This window comes from Spermophilus citellus (genome assembly GCF_964194105.1).
Source record: "Spermophilus citellus genome assembly, chromosome: 2".
Classification (NCBI taxonomy): Eukaryota; Metazoa; Chordata; class Mammalia; order Rodentia; family Sciuridae; genus Spermophilus; species Spermophilus citellus.
In genome coordinates, this window is record NC_138183.1 from 20,191,920 (window position 1) to 20,212,126 (window position 20,207).

A 20,207-nucleotide genomic window follows, 5' to 3' on the forward strand; every position below is an offset into this window, starting at 1 on the left:
CCTGGGGGTGTGGACGGAGGTGCCGCTGCCCTCCTCAGAGGCACGGCCGGGCTTCCCGAGGTGAAGGGATCTGCTCAAGGTCAGGGCCGGGGCCTCTCATGACTCTGCCCCCCAGTCCCAGGCCCTCAGGCCTCCCCATCCAGCCTGGAGGGGAGATGGGCCTTGCGCATGGCTCACCCCCAGCCTCGGCCCCCCAGGTCTACCCAGGGCTCACACCAAAAAAGATGGGTGTGGGTGCAGCCCAAGTTCAAATGGGGAGTCGGAACCAAAGAGGAGGCCTGGGAAGGATTAGCGAAGGGCACTGCGGGCACCCGGGGGCTGTGCTCCCCTCTGTCAGCCCCGGGCAGCCCCGACAGGGGAGGGGCACAGCACCACAGGGAGGAAGCAGCAGCCTTGGCCTTGCAGCGGGGAAACCGGGGCAGAGCCAAAGGCCCCCATCAGGTCTGCCTCCCTTCTGCTCCTCTAGGCCCTAAGAAGGCCCCTCCCTGCCCCTCCCAGGGAAAGTTCTAGAAGGTTCTCTACTGACGTGCTGCAATGGTTACCCAGCAAGTAAACCGCTGAGGAAACGCCCTGATTTCCCCTCCCATGTCACCTGGCATGTCCCCTCCCCTCTATCCTCACTGTCCCCAGGAGTCTTCCCAGCTCCCTGGGTCTTGTGCAATGGATGGGGAGGGGTCAGGACTTATGTGGCTACCTCAAGTCTGTGGGACGCCAGGCACTGAAGGCTCGGATCGGCTGGACACCTTCCCTGCCCTCATTCTCTTCTCACGACAGCCCTCTGAGCCCTCCGACCCCCCACCCCCAATTAACAGATGAGGAGACTGAGGTTCAGGGAGGTCAGGGTCAGTCCAGGCTCACAGGCCAGGCAGGCAGTGCAGCAGCATGCAAACCCAGGTGCACCTGGCTCTGGTGCCAAGGCTCCCCCAGGGAGCAGGGCGGGTGAGCCTCCAGGAGAATCTGTGAGACCAGAGCAGGTCAGTTGTGTGCGGCTGCTCAGGCAGGAAGCCCCCAGGAGAGACAGGATCAAGGCAGGTGCTGCAGACAGCTCTGGCCCGTCTGCACCCCCAGGCCAAGTCTGTACCCTCAGGCCAAGAATGCGAGCGTTCTCCCAGCTGGGCCTGCAGCCTGGGATGGAAGGCCCGGAGCAGACCCAGCTCCCCAGGGCAGGCTGACCTGGCTCCTCCACGGACAGAGCCTGGGCCTCGGATTATTTACACACTCTATAAACACGCCTGCCGTGGAGATAGATTCCTTCAGAACGTGGCTCAGGCCACTGTGGCCGTAAACATTTCTGTTGCTTCTAAGACGGCAGAAGCTGGGGCCTCTCTGGTGGGCAGTGACCCAGGAACCTCCCTAAGCCCTGGGGCTGGGTGCAGCCCAGATGCCCAGAGAGCTGGGACTCTTCGTGGGGTGTCACCCAGAGTAGAAAGGAGGACAGGCTCAGAGAAGTCGTGTAACTTGTCCAAGGACACCCAAGCAGCAGGTCATGGGGCTGGGATCTAACCCAGGTCTCAGACCCCAAAGTCTGGGCTCCTGAATCTCTTCTCTGCTCTCAAACACTTGAAGTACTTACGGGGTTTCCATCGAATCCAGGGGGGCCTCTCTCCCCAAAGTCTCCAGGGAAGCCCTGGGGGCAGGAGAGAGAAACATCTGTAGGTCAGTGTCTAGAGCTGCAGACGACTTGAGCCACACCCCAGGGGGACGCAGGGACAGTGTCTGAGCAGTCTCATTCCTCGACCTGACAGCAGCGGATCCTGAGGTCACCCTGCCAGAGTCCAGAGTCCCCATGGTACAGATAAGGAGAAGTTGTAAAGTTGTGGCAAGGCCACACGAGGTCACACTGCTGGTGTGGCACAGCCTGGGCCATTCAGAGGCCCTGAGGTCCCTCTCTGACCCCACCCTGGAGGCCACACCAGGCCCCTGGGGAGCCAGGCAGCTGGGAAAACAGCCGCAGGGACAGCTGTGTGCTGGGGGCCGGCATGTTCCTACTTCAAAAGGGAAGGAGCCCGGCCTGCTGCCGGCCCGCCACCCAGTTTTCCAGAGAGACTGAATGAAAACCAGAGCGCAGGTTGTCCTGCCCAAGACCAAGGCCCGAGACCAGAGAGAGGCTGGGAGGTGACGGCGCCTCTGGTTCTAAATCGCGAAGCCCCGGGGGTCAAGCGGGAAACCAAAGCCAAGCAGCCCAAGGCCTCTGGTGGCCACCCAGAGAGGAGGCGTGGGCCCTGCATGCACACCCCTCCCGGGTCAGGCTGACAGGCCCCCAGGAGGTCTGGCATCACAGACACAAAGGGGAGGGGACAGGGACGCAGGGAGGGCTTCAGGGCACAGTGGGACCTCGGGGTGGTTGTCCTGCGCCTGGAGGGAGGGGCTGCTGGCTCCATTCAGCAGTCGGGGAAGTGGAGGCTCAGCGAGGACACGTCGCGTGGCCATGGCCACAGGGCAGCAGCGTGTGCAGGAGAGCTGAGCCGGGCTCCACCTCTCTGGACTCTGTGGCTCCTGGGACAGCCGGGGGGGGGGGGGGGGGCACAGGCAGCAGCTGGGCATACCCCGCTGGCCTCGGAGGTGGGCGAGGGTGGGGGGGGGTCTGGGTGCAGGCCCATCTCTGGGGGCACATGTCACTCCACCAACCTTCCTCTCCCCAGATCCGTGGAGTCCCCACTGGAAAGTTCTAGCTCCCCCCAGTTCAAGGACCTCACCAGGTGGACTGTGGCCAGGGGCATTTCTGAAGGTTCCCACCTCTTGTCTTTAGGGTTTGCAGGGAGGGGCCTGGCAAGAGAGGAGAGCCAGCCCTCAGGGAAAAGGGGCTGCTGTCCAGCTGGGCACCTGGCTGACCACATGCCCCCTGGAGGCCTGACCTGAGAAGTCCCTGTTCTGTTCTTTAACTTGGCATCTAGAGATGACCCTGGGTGTACCCTAGGCTGGCTGTGTGACCTGGGACAGGCCTCCCTGGACTTCCTGTCTTAAGGGTCCTCCCAGCTTGGGCAGAAGCTGGACAAGGCCAGGGAGGAGGGAGTCCCTTCCCGTAGGCACAGAAACGCCCCCATGGGGCGAGATGGACAGGCAGCAGCAGCCCAAGCCCAACCCAGCTGCAGAGGCCACTGGACCCTCTCCAGAAGCAGCAAGAGGGCCTCCACCCCATGGGCCTCTACCCCGTGGGCCTCCACTCAGAAGCCTCAGCTGGCCCAGGGACCCAGTCACCAGGCCAACCCTGCTCCTCCACCCAGAGACCTCTTGCCTGCAGCCCCACAGGGAATACAGATGAGACATGCGGACAGCTGGCAGCTCACAGAAACATGTAGGCAGCCTTAGAAGCAGGAGCCGGAGGGTCTGTCATCAGGATCCCAAGTCACAATGCAGCCTAAGGACAATAGCCAATTCCAGCAGTGTGACCTCCAAACAGACCCTTGATTGGTCCCATTTTACAGATGAGGAAACTGAGATCCAGAGAGGTTAAGACACTTGTCCAAAGTCACCCAGCTGTGGAATAGCAAGGCTGGGCTTTGAACCTAGGCGGTCTGCCTGCCTGCTCTCTAAAGGGCTGGACTAGAGCAAGCCTGGGGCCTCTCCAAGGGTCCATCACAGTCTTGGGCTCACACACTAGAAGGAAGGGCCAACGCTGAGGACCGCTTGCGGACCCACCCTGCCCCACCTTCAGTCTTCCTTCCTGTAAGGGACGCCCTCCAGGAGTCCAGTTTGTAATCACGCACAGCTGGGGAGAGGACGGTGCTTTACAGGTGCAGGGACCATCACAGGCCGAGACGGAGGACTCTGGGACCCCGTGCTCTGTATCTCTCTGGTACTGGGGCCTGAACCAGGGCCTGCCCACTGAGCCACAGCCCAGCCCCTTCTGTTGGGAGAGGGGCCTGGCCACGTTGCTAAGGCTGGCTTGGAACTCGCAGCCCCCTCAGCCGCTGGGATCACAGGCACAGGTGACATTTAGCACCTCACTGTCCCTGGGGAGACTGCAGCCTTGGCTCCCCTCCCCCCACGAGGGGCCTGGCCCGGCTCCAGGACTCACCGGGGCCTCTCCTGTCAGCCTCTCAGAGAGCTGGCACCAGGCTGGACATGCGGCCCCACGCGCCCCACCTGCCCCTCCCGCTGTGCCTGCTGCAGCGAGGTGGCCACGGCTGCCCCCCAGCCGGCTGGCAGCAGGTCCTTCCTCTGCGGGCCACGTCCTGGCTGCAGCGGGCTGGCCTCGGGCCAGGGAGTGAGCTCGGCTCCTGCCGCTCGGCCACGTGGTCCTCCCTCCCCAGGTCGGGCCCCTGTGGGAACCGAAGGCCTGGGCCTCTGAGGACAGCGGGACTGAGACAACTCAAGGAGGGGTCAGGACAGTGCCGGTCTTCGTGACCACAACCCGAGCAGGACGCCAAGGGCTGAGGGGACCTCTGAAGGCCATCTCAGCCATTCTCCTGCCTCCAGGCAGGGTCTATAGGACCGTCTGCTCCACCGGAGGTGGCATGCAGGAATACCCAGAATCAGAAGTCCTGCTCACGGCCCTGAGGCTCAGCTCCCCGACCTGCAGAAGGGTCCACTCTGCCTTCACCCGGCAGGGAGGGCTGAGGAGAGGTGAGATGTTTATAATCCAGTCCCTGGTAAACTCTAGTGGGCCTCCACTAAGCTAGTTAGGTTATTAGCAACAGCAGGAATAATAGATAATCCTAGAGGAGCCCGAGACCTCCTCACAAGTATAAGTCCTCCAAAATTTGGAAGTTCCTGTACAAGTCTAACCTGAATTCTTTCCCACCACACCTGACACAGCCCTTATTCTTTTCTAGAAGAGGCATGAACCCCAGGTGTGCTGACATGGGAAGACCCCGTGAAGCCTCTCGGCAGTCATTCCTCACAGTGCTGAGTGTTTTCACCCTGACCTTCTGAGGTCCACTAGGAAATGCCGCAGAGAAATGTCACCTGGGGAGGGAGGGGGAGAGGCAGCAGAGTTCCCGCCAGGATCCCAGAGTCGTCAACGCTCTGACTCACGGGAGCCTCCAGCCCTCGGCACCCCCTGCTACGGACCTTGCCCCCTGGAGGCCTCAGTGTCCCTAGAAACACGAGCTCTGTCACTGGTCTCCCTGCTCCCCGCAGCCTGAAAACGCAGAGTGCTGGGCTCACAAGCCGAGATGCAGAGTTAGGGGCCGTGGGCTGCAGACAGCGGGCATCCCAGGCAGGTTCCGATGACCCCAGCCCAGCCCCAGCAAGCTGGGCCCAGCAGGAGCTGCCCTCTCAGTGCAGCCAGCCTGCCACGCCTTATGTCTAGACCCTTCTCGAACCTCACAAACTCCCTTTCTAGCAGGAGATGGGAGGAGGGAGAGAGCTATAGACTCAGCTTTCCTTGGAGGTTAAAGACGGGAGGGGGCTGTGTGGAGAGCACCCTGCAGTAGCCAGCAGGGTCCTGGGTTCAACTCCTACCTCTGCCACCAACTTGCTGTGTGACCTTGGGCAAGTTCCTTTCCCTCTCTGCTCATCTGTCTGAAAAAGAGGCGGAGCCAGGCCATGATGGGGGCCCTGCAGCCCCTATGGGCCCCAAACTCCACTTCTTCTCAGCTCCCAGGGGCATAAGACTCTCACCCTCCCTCCAAATCAGAGGCCAAGGAGATGAGCACAGGGGCCGGAGGTCTGCCTGCAGCGAGAGACCAGAAACAGGCCACCTGGATGCCACCGAGGGAATTTGGCTCCTGCTGCTGCTTATTAGCAGGGACTCGGGAAAAGCCATTCCCAGGAGGGGCTGGGCTGGGGGCCCCAGGGGGCGGGCCTCAGGGCCGCCCAGGGAGTGCAGGCTGGGGACGGCAGGCCAGGGCCCAGGACACGCACAGGGGGACCGCAGGTTGCTGGCCACGGTGATGGGCCCAGAGTCAAGGGCATTTCCCGGTTCTCAAGGCGCAGGCACAGAGGTGGGCCCTCTCCTGACACCCCGCTCTGGGGCGCTCCCATCCCAGGGTCAGGGCTGATCTGAGGGGTTAAAGTCAAGAAGCAGGAAGCAGACAGGAGCTGTCCACTGTGGGTCAAGTTTGCGGCCTCAGAGGACCTCTGGACAGATGGCGTGGCCAGCGTGAGCCCCGGCTTCCTTTTCTGGGTAAGAGGGAGGATCCACCTCATCTTAAAGGCTCTCGGAGGAATCACACGGGCTCAATACCGTGACACCCAAGGCCTCGCGACCTGGCTTCCCTTCCCTTACAGCTGTGAGGGCTCTTCTCTGCTCCTTAGCCTGCAGACAGTCCCACCCTCAGGGTTGACGCTCTGTGACCGAGTATGTGTCTGTCTGACCACAGTGCTGTCTGCAGTATGGTATTCAGTAGGTGCTCAATAAACACTTGCTGACTCAGAAATAAGCAAGTGGCCTCATCCGACCTAGACAGGTAGATCGATCGTCACCTCCACCATGAGCACCACGCGGCTTGGGCACCAAGCAGGAAACGTGCCCATAGCAGGGAGGGGTGGGTGCGGAGGGGAGACAGAGGTGGGCGGGGACACCTGAGGGACCGCCCTCCCGTGCCAGGCTGGAGGGGCCAGGCCACTCCCAGGGCTCCCTGGGCCTTGCCTCTTCCATGCTCAGGGGGTTCTGGAACCCAAGCCCTCCACGGCCGCCCCCTGGGCAGGAGCTGAGAGCTCGGGCCGCGTTCTAGTCCAGTCTCGGCCCTCAGTGAACCCAGGGCTGTGACCCACTAGTCACCTCCCTGAGTCTCCATCTCATCTGCGAAGCGGCCCTGCCAGGCTCCTGGGATAGAGGCTGAACCAGCCCCCCAGCGTGGCCCCAGAGGTGGGCCTGGGGATGGATAGCTGAGTGATCCATCTGCTGCCCCTCCACAACTTAAGTCATGGGAAACCAGGCCCCGAGAAGGTGACACCTCTGACCTCCAGCCACTCAACACAGGTGGCCCCTCAGCCACCTAGGAAGTACAATGGTCCCATGAGTTAGACACAATTGTCATTTCTCAGATGAGAAGATCATGGTTCAGAAAACTTGAACCAAGTATACTCCTGCCCCCAGGCCTTTGCACCCGCTCTCACCTCCACCTGGAAGGCTCTCTCCTGGGAAGCCACATGGCTCCCATCCCCACCTCATGCAGGTGTCTCATGAAGCAAGAAGGACTTACTGGACCTCTCAGCCCACGCTCCAAGCCCTCACTGTCCCCTGCCCCACTCTCAGCACCTGGAACTACCTGACATTCTTTTGATCATTCTTTCAGCCATTTTTCCCTGTCCCATGGCCCGTCCATCTGCCCTATCAGGTGGGCGCTCAGTGGATATTCACTGCCTCCCCACCCGAGGGGCCTGGCCGAGGCTGAGGGGCAGTGCTCCTCCTGGCCCACATCTAGGTGGCAGGTGTTGGACCTGAGGGCACAAAAGGCTGTCAGGCCACAGAGGGTGGCTCTGCTGGGGGACCCTCTGCCAGCTCCTGGGGGCAGGACTGGATCCTGCTTTTCTCTGCCCTCCCTGACCCCCAGAGGGCCAGCTTCACACACTGCAAAGGCAACGACACCCCACCATCCCCGCATCAGACAGCCCCCTTCCCTGTGTCCCCAAGTGTCCCAGCTCCTGTCCAGTCTAACCTCCCCCACAGTCCACTCCACGAGCCACAGGGAACAGGAGGCCCAGGGCTGGGCCGACCACAGCTCTGAGGCCAAGGATCAACCTGGGGGGCAACGGATAGCCTAAGCCACGTTCGGGGACTAGAACGCAGCTTGAAAGAAAGACACCTCTGCGACAGTCCTGGGCCTGTTGTCCCAGTGGACAGACCTCAGACAGAGCGATCTGCCTCTGAGCCTCAGTGTCCCCTTCTGAATAATGAGATAACAGGAGTAAATGACATCCTGCAGGTGCAACTGTGGGAAACCTACTTCTACAAGATTAGCATCAATTAGTGACACCAAGCGATCAGCAACCTTGGGGACAAGCCTATTCACCTAGAATCCTGGCTTCCCTACTGACTCGCTGTGCAACCTCAGGCATGTGACTTAATCTCTCTGTGCCGTGGCTCTTTCTTCAGCCTGCAGATGCTCAAACAACGGGAAAAACAATTTCCTACCACAATGCAGAGGAGTACATGAGGTGGACTGGGGACACCCGGAGCCCTTCCTGGGGCTGTGCCCACTGTGGGCCTGTCACACCCCACTGCCTACAGATCTGCGTGCGTGCGCACGAGAGGAAATGGGCAGAGCCAGGTGACACCAAGACAACGTGGAGACAAGTGCTGAGATGGAGCCTGTGTCCTGGGCTGGCCTAGGCCTCCCCAACCCTAGGCAGGCCCCAGACACAAAACACCCCCGGCAGATGTCCCCCATGCCACGGCACTCAGGAGCGGTGCACAGGGAGAGAGGACCCAGAGCAGCAGCCACACAGCAGCCACGCAGCGTTCTGGTGACAGGACTCAGGGCAGAGCAGAGCCAGGCACAGAGAGGCAAGAAGCACCAGGCCCCAGGCAGACAGGCAGAGAGGCCGGCGGGGGTGGGTCCACCCATAGAGTTTGCGTAATAGACACGGAAAATCTTTACCGGCCTACCCATCTTGCCCCTCTTGCCAGGAACGCCAGGCAGACCCTGTAGGGGAAAGACAGGGGACAGGTCAGGACAGGACTCCAACAAGACACAGCTGGCCCATACCAATCCCAGAGCCACCCATGGGAGGTGACAGAGGGCCTGGAATCCATACTGTGTACACAGTGTCACCAGTTATGTGGGATGGACAGATGGCCTTTGTACTCTGCAGGGCAGGGGGCTGCTGGGGAGATGCCTAAAGAAAGTGCTCCTGGCATACAGCAGGTGCTTACTTGTTGCTCCTTCTCCTGCCTTTCTAAGACCCTCAGTGTCCAGCTCACTGACAAGTTTACAGCTGAGTTCCCAAATATGAACTCAGGCTGGAAGTGGGCCAGGGAGGAACCCTGAGGGACTTCTAGAGGACATCAAGGCGGGGCCGGGGGCGCCTGAGCACCTCATCCCGACTCCCCTGACTTGGACACCTGGCTGGAAGGACAGGGCATCCTAGGGAATCTCAGACCCCCGCCTTCCCCAGAGCTGGGCCCAGTCTCTCTGCAGAGCTCAGGGTGCAAGCCAGTCACCCAGTGCCACCTCTGGTGCCGACACCCCCCCCCCTCCCCTGCTCCACCCAGCTCCACTGTCTCGGCCCAGGTGCAGCCTCCAACGTCTGGTCCTTGGACCTCATGCATGGCACAGCTGCCACCAGGTCCTGGGTCTCCAGCCCTCTCATTCGCCCCAGGAAAGGAACTAAGCTGCCTAAGGTGGGATGAGCAGGGCGTGGGCAGAGGGGCAGGGGTGAACCTCTGGCTCTGCGGGCCACCTGGTCTCTGCCACTGCCGGGGAAGGCAGCCAGGGCTGACAGTGGGCAAATGAGCACGGCTGGGCTCAATAAAACTTTATTCGCAAAAATGAACAACGGGCCAGAGTCTGCAGACCTCTAACCTAGAGTAGGAAGCGGGCCTGTTTCTCATTTGCTGAAAGCCTGCGAGAGGCTCCCAGAACAGTCCCTTTCCTGGCCTGGGTCCCTCCAGGCTCACAGCCTCCTTCCTGAGTGGACCTGGGCGATGGTTCAGGTGAACGGGAGGCCGCTGACTGTGCGAGGCTCCCTGCCTGGAAGGCGCCCCCCGCGCTGCCCACTCCCAGCCGCCTCCGGGAGGGACCCGGTGACCTCTGGTCACCACAGGAGCGCACTTACCCGCTCTCCGTCGGCCCCAGGCAGGCCGAAGAGCCCTGGGAGTCCGATGTAGCCCTAGGAGAGAGCAGGAGGGTCAGGGCGAGGTGGCCGAGGGCGGAGCAGCGTCCAGCCCGGCCCCGCCCCGGAAGCCCCGCCCCGGGAGACCACGCCCCAGAGGCCCCGCCCCGGAGTCCCCGCCCCCTCCTCTCGCTGGCAGCTGGCAGCAGCGCGCTCCGTGGTCCTCGACGACACAGGCCTTGAGGCAAGTGTATATGCCCATGGACTGCATGGTGCCGGCTTCCACGATGTAGTCCAAAGGCACATACCCTCACGCCAGGGAAGGCGGGCGCTGCGGAGCCCGCCCCGCGCCCCAGGACGCCGCCACCTGCTGAAGGAAGCCTGGCCTGGTTAGGTGCTGGGTCCGCCCACACCCAGGGCGCCCCAGGGTGCTCCTGCAGCGCTCCTCCTAGGCCTCCAAGGTCTCGGAAGGAGGCTCACGTCCACCCCAGCCACCTGAGTGACAGCAGGACCATCAGCTGTGCTGACATCCTGCCAGGCACGGCTGCTCCCTGTGGTGCTAAACTCTCATAAAGACCCTGTGGACTGGCTGTCATCTCCCTCCCTGGACAGACAGGAGGAGACTTAGCTATGAGGAAATAGCAACTCAGCCAATCCTGAGCAAACCCTGGTCAGCTCCTAGTCACTAAGTGCAGCTGACTCCAGACCCCAGCCCTGGCATCAGGGTGCTGGCTGGTCCTGATTCCCAGCCTCAGGGGCCTCTTTGCCCTCCACAGGACCACCCTTCCCATCCTCAGGACTGCACGGCTGAAGCAAAGCCTGCCTCTAACGCCCTCTACCTTGGACAGCATCTGGTGCCCTCGCCAGAAGCAGTCTCCTCTCACCCCAGCCCCCCCCCCCCCCCCGTTTGAGCCCCAGGTAGCAGCATCTACCATGGAGTCCCAGGCATCTATGTTCTCTATCCTCACCAGCCTGGGAACTCCCTGGGCAGAGTTCTAGCACACGGTTGGTATCACTGTCTGTACCCTCTAGGTGTTTCTGGAATGACTTAATGATAACTGTTAAAAACCCTGACATTCACTGAGCACAAACTATGCACCAGGCCCAGCTCTCAATGCTTTGCATGCATTAAAGCATTTACTGCATCCTCACTACACTCTTAGAAAGTAGGTATTAGTCCGCACACAGGAAAGGTGAGAGCATTCAGGCCCAGAGAGATGAAGTGATTCCCCAAGGTGGAATGTGGTAAAACTAGCATCTGAATTCAAGTCATGTGATTCCCAGGTTCCTAAATACTCTGCTACACACCCTTCCCGTTGAAGGTCCCCAACCATCTCTCCTTCTCTGGACAGCCACAAGGTCACTGAGTCTCCTTCTCAGCATGTAGCAGGATCACTGTTCACAATCCTCAAGAGTGATTTACCTACCCTTCTACGTAGGGCTCATTTCCCAGATTTACAGGTGGGAAAAGGGGCTCAGAGAGGCCCAGTGACTGGCCAGCACCCTGCAGCTGGTGAATGGCAGAGGGTCTCAAGCCCTGATGCCTGTGCCGCTTTGACTGCTTCATAAAACATGAGGCCGCAGGGGTTGGAAGGCAGCTTGAGGGGCCGGCCCCCATGGGCAGCTCAGGCCCTGGGAGCTGGAGGAGGCAGGAGAGGGGGCCACACTGGCCCTCTCCACACATGTGGCCTCAAGATGTTGCCATTGTAGCAAACATCAGGCAGCTCCAGATGTCATCAGTGTGTCCTCTCCTCGGATGGCAGATGGGCACTGGGGGCTGAGAAGACCTTTCCCTCTGGGCTTAGAAGGCCCCGCTGAGGCCGCAGCTCACAAAGGCAGCTGGAGGAAGGCAGGGAGACCCAGCGCCCCAGCAGGCACCTCCTCAGGCCCCCTGCATGCCATAGCAAAGTCCTGGGGAGCCCGCCTACCAGCCCACGTGCCCACCTCCTGCCCTGGGGTCGCTCTAGGGCAGAGACCGCGGCATGTTGACCTCTCCCTCCTGCCAGGGTATATGTGGCTTTGGCTCCTGAGCAAGGGCAGTGTGACCCCCTTCTCAGTGCCCCTTAGGAGCCCCCGTGCTCCACCTTGGGGATGCAGTGTGGGCCCTGGGGCCACCAGGACCCCACTTTCCTTGTAGGAGAGGAGATGCAGCCAGGTCATCTCCTGGACTTCCAACTCCACCGACCCCCCTTCACTTCACCCAGAGCCTTCTCTGCCTCCCCACAGCCCACAGGGGAGCCCCCTCCTGGCATCTCCAAGCCAAGCCGCAGCAGGAGTTGGCATGGCTCCCAGGGCAATGACGGGCAAGCCTCGGCGATGGCTACTCAGTTTGCTCCTTTGGAGCTTAAAAGAAGGGGTGATCTGGAAGCTCCTGGGCTTCCAGGCCAGGGCAGCTCCCCCACTGGACACCTCAGGCCTCCACAAAGGGAGGTCCCCAGCCCTTGGCTGGGAAGGAGGGAGGCACTGAGGATTCTGCTGGCAGGCACTTCAAAGGGCACTATCTTGGGCTCCCTGGTCACTTGAAAGGAACAGGTGGACACGTCAAGCAAATGCCCACTGGACCTGGCGCGTGGCTGAGTCCCAGCAGAGCCTTGGCTGCCTGGACTGCCAGACTGTGGGACCTCGTGGCTCCCCTGGTTCAGGGGTGCCCAGCCCTCCTGCTGCCCCATCCTCCAGGGAGTGCCCCCGTGGGAGGGCCTCAGCCCCAGCCTCCAGCCCCCAACCCCCACTTACAGCCTGACCTCCCATCAAGCCCACTGGAGAACAGGGGACGCCACGCAGGCCCACCCGTGTGGCACCAGCCAATGCCACTTACCCGGCTGCCTTTGGGGCCAGGATCTCCTACAGGCCCAGGGAACCCCTGAAACACAGTAGACAGAAAGACGAGGATGTGTGGGGACGCCCTGCCGCACCGACGTCCCAGGGCGATCCTGTCTCTGGAGCCTCAGCTGCCCCCCGAGAAGGCCCTCTCCCCTCCCTCAGTGGGGAGACTGGTGGGAGGAGCCTCTGGAGACCCCCACCTGCACCGGCCTCCTCTTCCTGAGCATCCCATCCCTGCTGCCTACAAAGAGGGGCTGCCATGGTCCACTCCAGGACAGCCCTTTCCTTTGGCCCCACCCGGCGGGGACAGCTCCTTGGCCCTTAGCCCACAGCCTCCCTGTGCCTGGGGCACCCATGGCCATCGCCACACGGCCACAGAGCTTCCAGAAGCCATATACTGCACCTGCCTGCCAGGGTAACCTTTGGCCCCTGGGCTGCCCTCAGGTCCTGGCGGCCCCTGCAAAGGAACAGAGAGAAACGGATGGTATAGACAGGCTCTGGCCAGCTCAGGGGCTGGGACAGGAGAGGGACAGGAATGTGAGACGAGCCGGAGGAAAGCTGCTGGGCCCCCAGCCCACCCTTCTGCAAAACCAGTCAGACCAGCTCTGGGGGAGGAAGCCCTCAGCTGCAGCCACGGGGTAAGAAAACACCGAGGCCTGGCCCCCGCTGGCAGGGCTGCTGTTGACTTGGGCCGGGGAGCCCAGATTCCTGCAAACCCCTGGCAGCACAGATAATGTCCCTTAACATGGCTGGAATAGGCGGCTATTCATGGGTCTATCCAAAGTGGAGTGACTCCTGCCAGCCCCAGGCCACATGGGCTCCTTCAAGCAAGGGATGGATGGGATGAGGTGGGGGCCCAGCAGGACGGGAGGTGCCAGCCTGGCCTGGGGCAGGTGGGGAGAGAAGCAGCTCTGGGCGGGCCAAGGCCTCACCTGTTCTCCAGGGTGCCCGGCCGGTCCAGGATAGCCCTTGTAGCCCTGTGGGAGGAGAAAGTTCATCAGGTGGGGGGGCACAGCAGGCCGCAGATGGCCGGGCCATGCCTGTCGCCTGCCTCGCCCAGCGCTGCCAGGGCTGCACCCCAGAGACCACCTTCGAGTGCCTGCAGGTGCTACTGCGTGAAGGTTCGCCCACCCCAAGGGCTTCCTCTGCTCGGTGGCTCTTCAGTCAGCGGAACCAGGGGGGTTCTGACCTCGGATGGAGCAACTGTAACGCCCCTGGATTCCAGCCCTGCCTTGGAAATCCAGACAGAGGGAGAGGCGGGCAACAGCCGGGGCAGAAGGATGGTCAGGAGATGGCTGGACGGCCACGAGGCGGGGACCCTCGCTCTGTCAGGACCTGCCCGCCTCCTAAGCCCCATCAGAAGAGCCCCACACACGGGCACACGGGCTCTCTGGGACGGCGCCTCCCTCTGCCCGCCCCGTGCCTGTTCCAGGGAGGAAGGGGACCCACAGGTCCCGAGGGAGAAGGATTCTGGAGACACTCTCTAGGGTCAATCCTGACCCTCTGTCCCCATGGCCCCACCACCGTGATGTCCAGGCCCGGGGTCCAGGAGCCGATAATCAAGTCAAGGGTGCCTCCTCAGGTGGCACCAGCAGGCCAGCAGGGCCCATGTCATGAGCATTCGGTGGCCTCCCAGGGAAACCCCAGCCGGTACCTCCTGCCCGCTTAGTGATGTCCGTGACGACAAGACCGGGCAGGGGGCTTTCCTTTCAGACAGGGCGGCTACCCTGCCCTGTTAGATGCCCTCACACAGGGAGCCCTGGGCTTGGTGCAGACACTGTCAATTACTGTGCATCTTTAGGGGGGTGGCTGCCCTTCCCTGGGCCTCCAGGGGGTGTGAGTTTGTGGTTTAGAACTCAAGAGCTGGAAGGCGTCCCAGAGTCTAAACCACACACACGGGACCCCACAAGACCACAGCCCGAAGTGCCTGCGGGGCCCTCTGTGCATTTTCTGGGGACTAGATGGGCAGCGCGTGACCTCATTCAGCCACCACAGTGGGGTCGGGCAGTCACCCTCTCTTTCCAAAGGGGGAAACTGAGTGGCGGGCACTGAGGCCACGTGCCCCTGAGTCCCACTGCTCCTCATGGCAGATCTGGCGACACCGGAGGCCACACTGACAGCCTTGCAGAAGCCCCGGAGGCCTGGCTCTCTCCCTGTACAAGAACAAGCACCTCCGCCCCCCAGGGAGCAAGGCGGAGTCGGCAGAGCCAGTCCAGGGAGTTGAAGGCATGCCTCGCGCACCCACTCACAGGGCCAGGCTCTCAGCAGGGGCGGCATCTCCCACCCAGGGGCCTGCATTCTTTCTCCAGGAGGCAAACTGGGGTGCAGACCACCACCGGTGACTAGATCAGACCTCTTGTTTCAGGTTGATCCAGATTCCAATGCTGCTCTGCTCACTGACTAGCTGTGTGACTTGCAGCCAATGCCTCCACCTCTCTGAACCTCTTTTTCCTCGATTACAAAATAGGGGACTAGGGTTAGTGCATGAATTACATGATATCATGTAAAGCACTTAACACCACATCTGACATTGAATTCCATTGAGGGCCCTGGAACAGTTGGCTGCTGTTTCAACCAGGGTCTTCATTTCTCTCTCTCTCTCTCCTTTTTTAAATGATACTGGGGATTGAAGCAGGCGAGCCACATCCCCAGCCCTTTTATTTATTTATTTTTTTTTGAGACAGGGTCTTGATAAGTTGCCCAGGCTGGCCTCCAACTTGTGATCCTCCTGCCTCAGACTCCCAAGTAGCTGGGATCTCAGGCGAGCGCCCGGCACCTGGCCTCCTCATCTTTCATTTATTCATGTAAAACCCACTGCTGAGCTCGCCCGTGCCAGCACTCCTTGAAGCACAGGAAGAAAGAGACAGGAAATATCCTTCGCCTTAATGGAGTTTACACTCTGATTAAGGAGCTATAAAAACAAAATAAGTATAAAGGGTAATGCTGGGTGGGGCGGGGGGCAGGCCTTGTATAAGAGGCAGACAGTTCCAGTTCTGCAAGATGGAAAGTCCTGCAGCTCTGTGGCCACCACGGGAAAGCACTTACCGCTACCAAAGGGTGTCCTAGGCGTGACGAAGGTGGCCAGTTGTGTGCCAGGCTTTTTTTTTTTTCCAACCACAATAAAAAGCTAAATTTGAAAAATGAGAAATGATGTCCGGTAGTAACCAGAGCCACGAGAAAGAAAAAGCAAAGTCATGGGACAAATAATGGCAGGGTTGGGCAGGGGTGGTGACGTGGGTGGTGGTCAGGGAAGGACGCCCTGAGGAGACCACTGAGGTGAGAGAGGTGGGCCCAGGGCTGGCTCCCAGGAAAAGCATCCAGGCAGAGGGAACAGCATGGGCAAGGTCCCTGTGGCAAGAATGCTCTTGTGGTTCATGGAAGCTCAAAGGCCCTCTGACCAAAGCAGAATGAGTAAGGTGGTCGGAGAAGAAGCAGGAGATCAGACACGAGTGTGACAGGATGGCAAGCCCCAGGAGGGCCTTCTCCCGGTGAAGCAGTGAACCGAGCCTGGCGCCCTTGGCTGTGTGACTCAGCATAGGCAGTCACCCTCTCTGAATCTCATTCTACCATCCTCTGCCTGCTTGGAGAGTGGCTGCAAAGAGCTTGTGGACTAGTGGGGGCCAGGACCCCAAGAGAACAAGAAAAGGGTCCTCCAAGAGCCCCTAGCCGTCACCAGCTTTGGGGGCTTCTTTCATATCCATAAAGAAACCTGCTGAAAACCAGTTCTTTGGTACCTCCCTCCCCCAAAGGAAGCAATAAAAGTGTCTCCAGGGAAATCTCAGGACCTTTAAAGTAACCTCTTTGCTCAGGATGCAGCTACAGGACAGGGACAGCCCCAAGCCTGGCTCAGCAGGAAAGCCTGAAATACACCAGCTCAACTCCTCTAGGATGTAGGAATTCCTGGGTAAGGAAAGTGAGGCTCAGAGAGATACAGAGACTGTCCTGAAGCCACACAGCTTTCCAGGATCATGACTCCGACCCTGTGTCCTTAACCACCTCATCTCTGAGGCCTGAGGCCGGCCTGGAAGAGCCACAGGGCCACCAAAAGGCAAGGTTCTCCTGAAGTCATACCTTCCTGGGGCAGAGGTCAGTCCCAGAACCCTGGAGCGTCTGGGTGGGAAGGGAACTAAGCCATCCTGTGACAACCTCCTTCCTCACTGGACAGACTGAGAAATGCAGGCTCAGAGTGGGGAGGGGATTGCCCCAGGTGACCTAGGAAGCTCTGACCCATCCTAGACAGTTCCCCAGGATCCTGGACCCCTGGGCTGGGTTTTGTCCAGAAGACCGCCATTCCTAGGTCTGTCCCCATCAGCGGGCCCCAAAAGGCCAGCTCCTCTTCTCCTGGCTGGCAGGACAGGGACAGAGCACAGTCCCGGGGGCAGGGGGAGGTGCCGAGACGCCCCCTCTCTGCACGCTCCTCCAGTGTTTATGGGGCTGGGCCAACAAACAGCTTCAAATGACAGGGCCCAGGAGCGGCAGAGATCTAAGCCATTATCTTCTCCAAGGCCCCAGCAATTTTGTGGTAGGCACTGACTGCAAGGTGGACCGTGGGCAGTGATTTTGCAGTTTGTGATGGGTGCCCAGCGGGTACGAGGGGGCAGGGAAGGCTTCAGGGGAGCTCCGGGGACCACAGCATCTGAAGGGGCCGCTGGCCGCCGGGCAGGCGGGTTCCCGCAGGACCTGTGTTTATAATGGAGCTCGGGCTATATTTTGATTTGAGAGCCAAATTAATCATTGCTTACAATGCACGAGGAGGAAGCAGACATCACCTCACCGTCGCCCCAGACAGTTTTCCCGTCCGGCGGGGATGCTATTTGGGCTCCGGGAAGGAAGGCAGGGGGGTCCTGTCCTTGCCTGGGGGTCCAGGCACCAACGCCTTCTGAGACCTGAGGTTCCCCAGCTCCACCTCAGGCCGGGCAAGGCCCCAGCTGCCCTTGTAGTAAGATTGACCTCAACCCCCTGCCCAGAACCGTAGGAGACTTCCCACCAAGATGACTAAGCACCCTGACAGCCCACCCCAGCCCCTCCAGCCGTCCACAGGACAGAGGGTCCAAGAGGAAGAAGCACCCACCAGGTGGCAGGGGGACTTACTGTGCAATACTGCACCAGACCCTGCACCTGTTCAAGTGCTGCTTGAACAGGATTGAAGTTACAGGATTCTGAAAAGCCTATGGCTGGTTTGACACCAACCTCTGTTTGGTGGCACTTGAGGCAGGACAGGGTAGGAAGCGCCATTTCTGTACGTCTCATTCATTGGTCCAGTTAACACTCATTTACCAGACGTTTGCTGAGCCCCAACAATGACCACAACCCTGGGGTAGGTCAGGAATATACTGAACAAAGCAAATTCACTCTTGGCTTCCAGAAGGGGGAGGGGTGGGCATTAGACACAGAATAAATGGGGTGACGGAGAAGCAGCCAGGACAGGAGACGGAGCTGCCCCCAGCGAGGGGAGACGGCACTGTGCTCTGCAGTGGAAGGAGCCGCAGGGCTGGGTGGGAGAGACGGTGGGGGGAGAGCCACTCAGCAGCCGGGAAGCCCAGAAGAGGTTCCCCGCAAGGGCTCCGTGGAACTGGGAGTGCCACTCAGCAATACTGACAGGTCTGCAGAAAGCAGGGTCCCCTCAGGCAGCCTCAGCCACATTCGCCTAAAACATTCCCAGGGGAGCCGCTTGGCTCCCCCCCCCTCATTGTATGTCAGCTTTGCATGGACAGTGGTCAACTTAGGAGGGCTGGTGAGCTCCAGGGCACCATGGGGAGCCAGGCTGGAAAGACAGCAAGGACATTTCAACCTGAAGACCCATTAGCCACATGCCACGGGTCCCATCTACCTGGGGCCATGGTGGAGGAACACTGAGAGGCCCCTCGCCCTCTCTGCAGCCCCTAAGGCCACCCACTTACCATGGGACCCCTAACCCACGCTGTCTCCTCCTGCCACTTCCTCCACGGCCCTTCCCGTCTCCTAGGGTACCTTGTGTTTTCGCTCTTTTCCCTTTTTTGATGTGAGCTCCCGGAGGCAGGGGGTTAGGTCTGTTCATTTGGCTCAGTGCCTCGTTAGGAGTCAGTACGTCCTCATCAAATGAATGAATAAACGAGTGAATGGGATTATGGTGTCAGCTTAGAGTGACACCAAAATTCAATGCCCTCCACTGCAAATCAGTACAACCACTCTGGAAAGCACGATGGAGAGTCCGTAGAAAACATGGAATGGAACCACCATTTGACCCAGCTGTCCCACTCCTCAGTCTATACCCAAAGGACTTAACATCAGCATACTACAGGGACACAGCCACATCAACCTTTATAGCAGCTCAATTCACAGTAGCTAAACTGTGGAACCAACCTAGAAGCCCTTCAATAGATGAATGGATAAAGAAACTTGGCATATATACCATGGAATATTAATTAGCATTAAAAGAAAATAAAATCATGGCATTTTCAGGTAAATGGAGGGAGTTGGACAATATCATGCTGAGTGAAGTTAGCCAATCCCAAAAAACCAAAGCTGAATGTTCTCTCTGATATGTGGATGCTGATCCATAATGGGGGTGGGCAAGGGAAGAAGGGAGGAACTTTGGATTGAGCTAATGGGAGCGGGGAGGCGAGGGGGCATGGGGGTAGGAAAGACGGTGGAATGAGACCGACATCATTACCCCAGGTCCACGTATGACTGCACAAATGGTGCGACTCTGCGTCGTGTACAACCAGAGAAATGAAAAGCAGTGCTCCATTTGTGTACAATGAAAAGAAACGCACTCTGCTGTCGTGGATAACTAATTAGAAAAAATAAAAATGTTCAAAAAAAAAAAAACCCTCAGTGCTCTGGAGATCAATGAGGATGCTGACCTCATCTCTCCCTCATGTCCCTCGCTCCCCGGGGCTCCCACAGAGATGAGGAGAAAAGCCAGCATAGGGCAGAGTGGCCACAGCGGTCACTGGAGGCGTGTGGGGAAGAGACTGCTGCGGCCCTCCTTCTGGACCCCGCCACTGGTCAGGCTCTGCTCCCTCTGTGGGAGGGTGACACCAGCCTGTCACACCAAACTCCTGCATGTCTGCCTGGGCCAGGGCCAGAGGGGAACTCAGAGCCAGTGGCTTTGCCAAGTGGTTTGCAGCCTCACGAGGCTCTCCCTCACCTTACAAGGGTGCCTCTCCCTGCTCAGGAGTGGGGTCCTCTGGGCTGGGGCTTGTGGCCTCTGTGGACACATGCTGAGAGCAGGGAGCCCCGGGTCCCCTGGAGGAGCTGGCCCGAGTCTGTTCTTTCCATCTCCAGCCACTCGGCCAGACGTCCACCCCATGCAGAGCGAGCCCACCGCAGGCTGCTTTATGAGCTGGGACGGGAAGGAGCCTTTTCCACTCACACTTCATCCATCAGAAAGTGCCGGAGTCCAGAGGGAAGCAAGTGGGGAGCAGGAGCACCCCAGGGTCCCCTGAGCCAGGAAAGGCAACGCCTCCCAGCATGCAGACTGCCACGGCCCTGTCCAGTACTGGCCTGAGATGTGAGGCACGGCCTGCTGTGGCTGTGGAAAGTGGAGGGGAAGGGGAGGGGGCTGCAATCCTCCAAGAACCCTGTGCCATGGGGACCCTCACAGCAAGAACAGGTTGGAGCCAGAGTCGCGACAGCTGCCCAGACGAGGACCAGAAGGCCCAGAGATGGTAGCTGCAGCCGAAGCCGGGAGCCAGGGCAGCAGCTCAAGATATGGCCGAGGCCCCTGTGTCTTCTGGTCA

At 60.0% G+C, this 20,207-nt stretch overlaps 1 protein-coding gene across 3 annotated transcripts in view; it reads right to left on the reverse strand.

Moving 5' to 3' along the window:
• COL27A1 (collagen type XXVII alpha 1 chain) overlaps nt 1-20,207 on the reverse strand; it is a 122,975-nt gene that overhangs the window by 68,435 nt on the left and 34,333 nt on the right. For all 3 annotated transcript variants that reach the window (XR_014020458.1, XM_081280124.1, XM_081280123.1), the window contains exons 8-13: nt 13,416-13,460; nt 12,887-12,940; nt 12,479-12,523; nt 9,667-9,720; nt 8,490-8,534; nt 1,574-1,627 (exon numbers count right to left, since the gene is read on the reverse strand). Coding sequence is in view for 2 of the 3 variants with exons in the window: in XM_081280124.1 (XP_081136250.1) it covers nt 1,574-1,627; nt 8,490-8,534; nt 9,667-9,720; nt 12,479-12,523; nt 12,887-12,940; nt 13,416-13,460 (297 nt within the window). In the remaining variant the exon portion in view is untranslated. The remainder of the gene's footprint in view (nt 1-1,573; nt 1,628-8,489; nt 8,535-9,666; nt 9,721-12,478; nt 12,524-12,886; nt 12,941-13,415; nt 13,461-20,207) is intronic.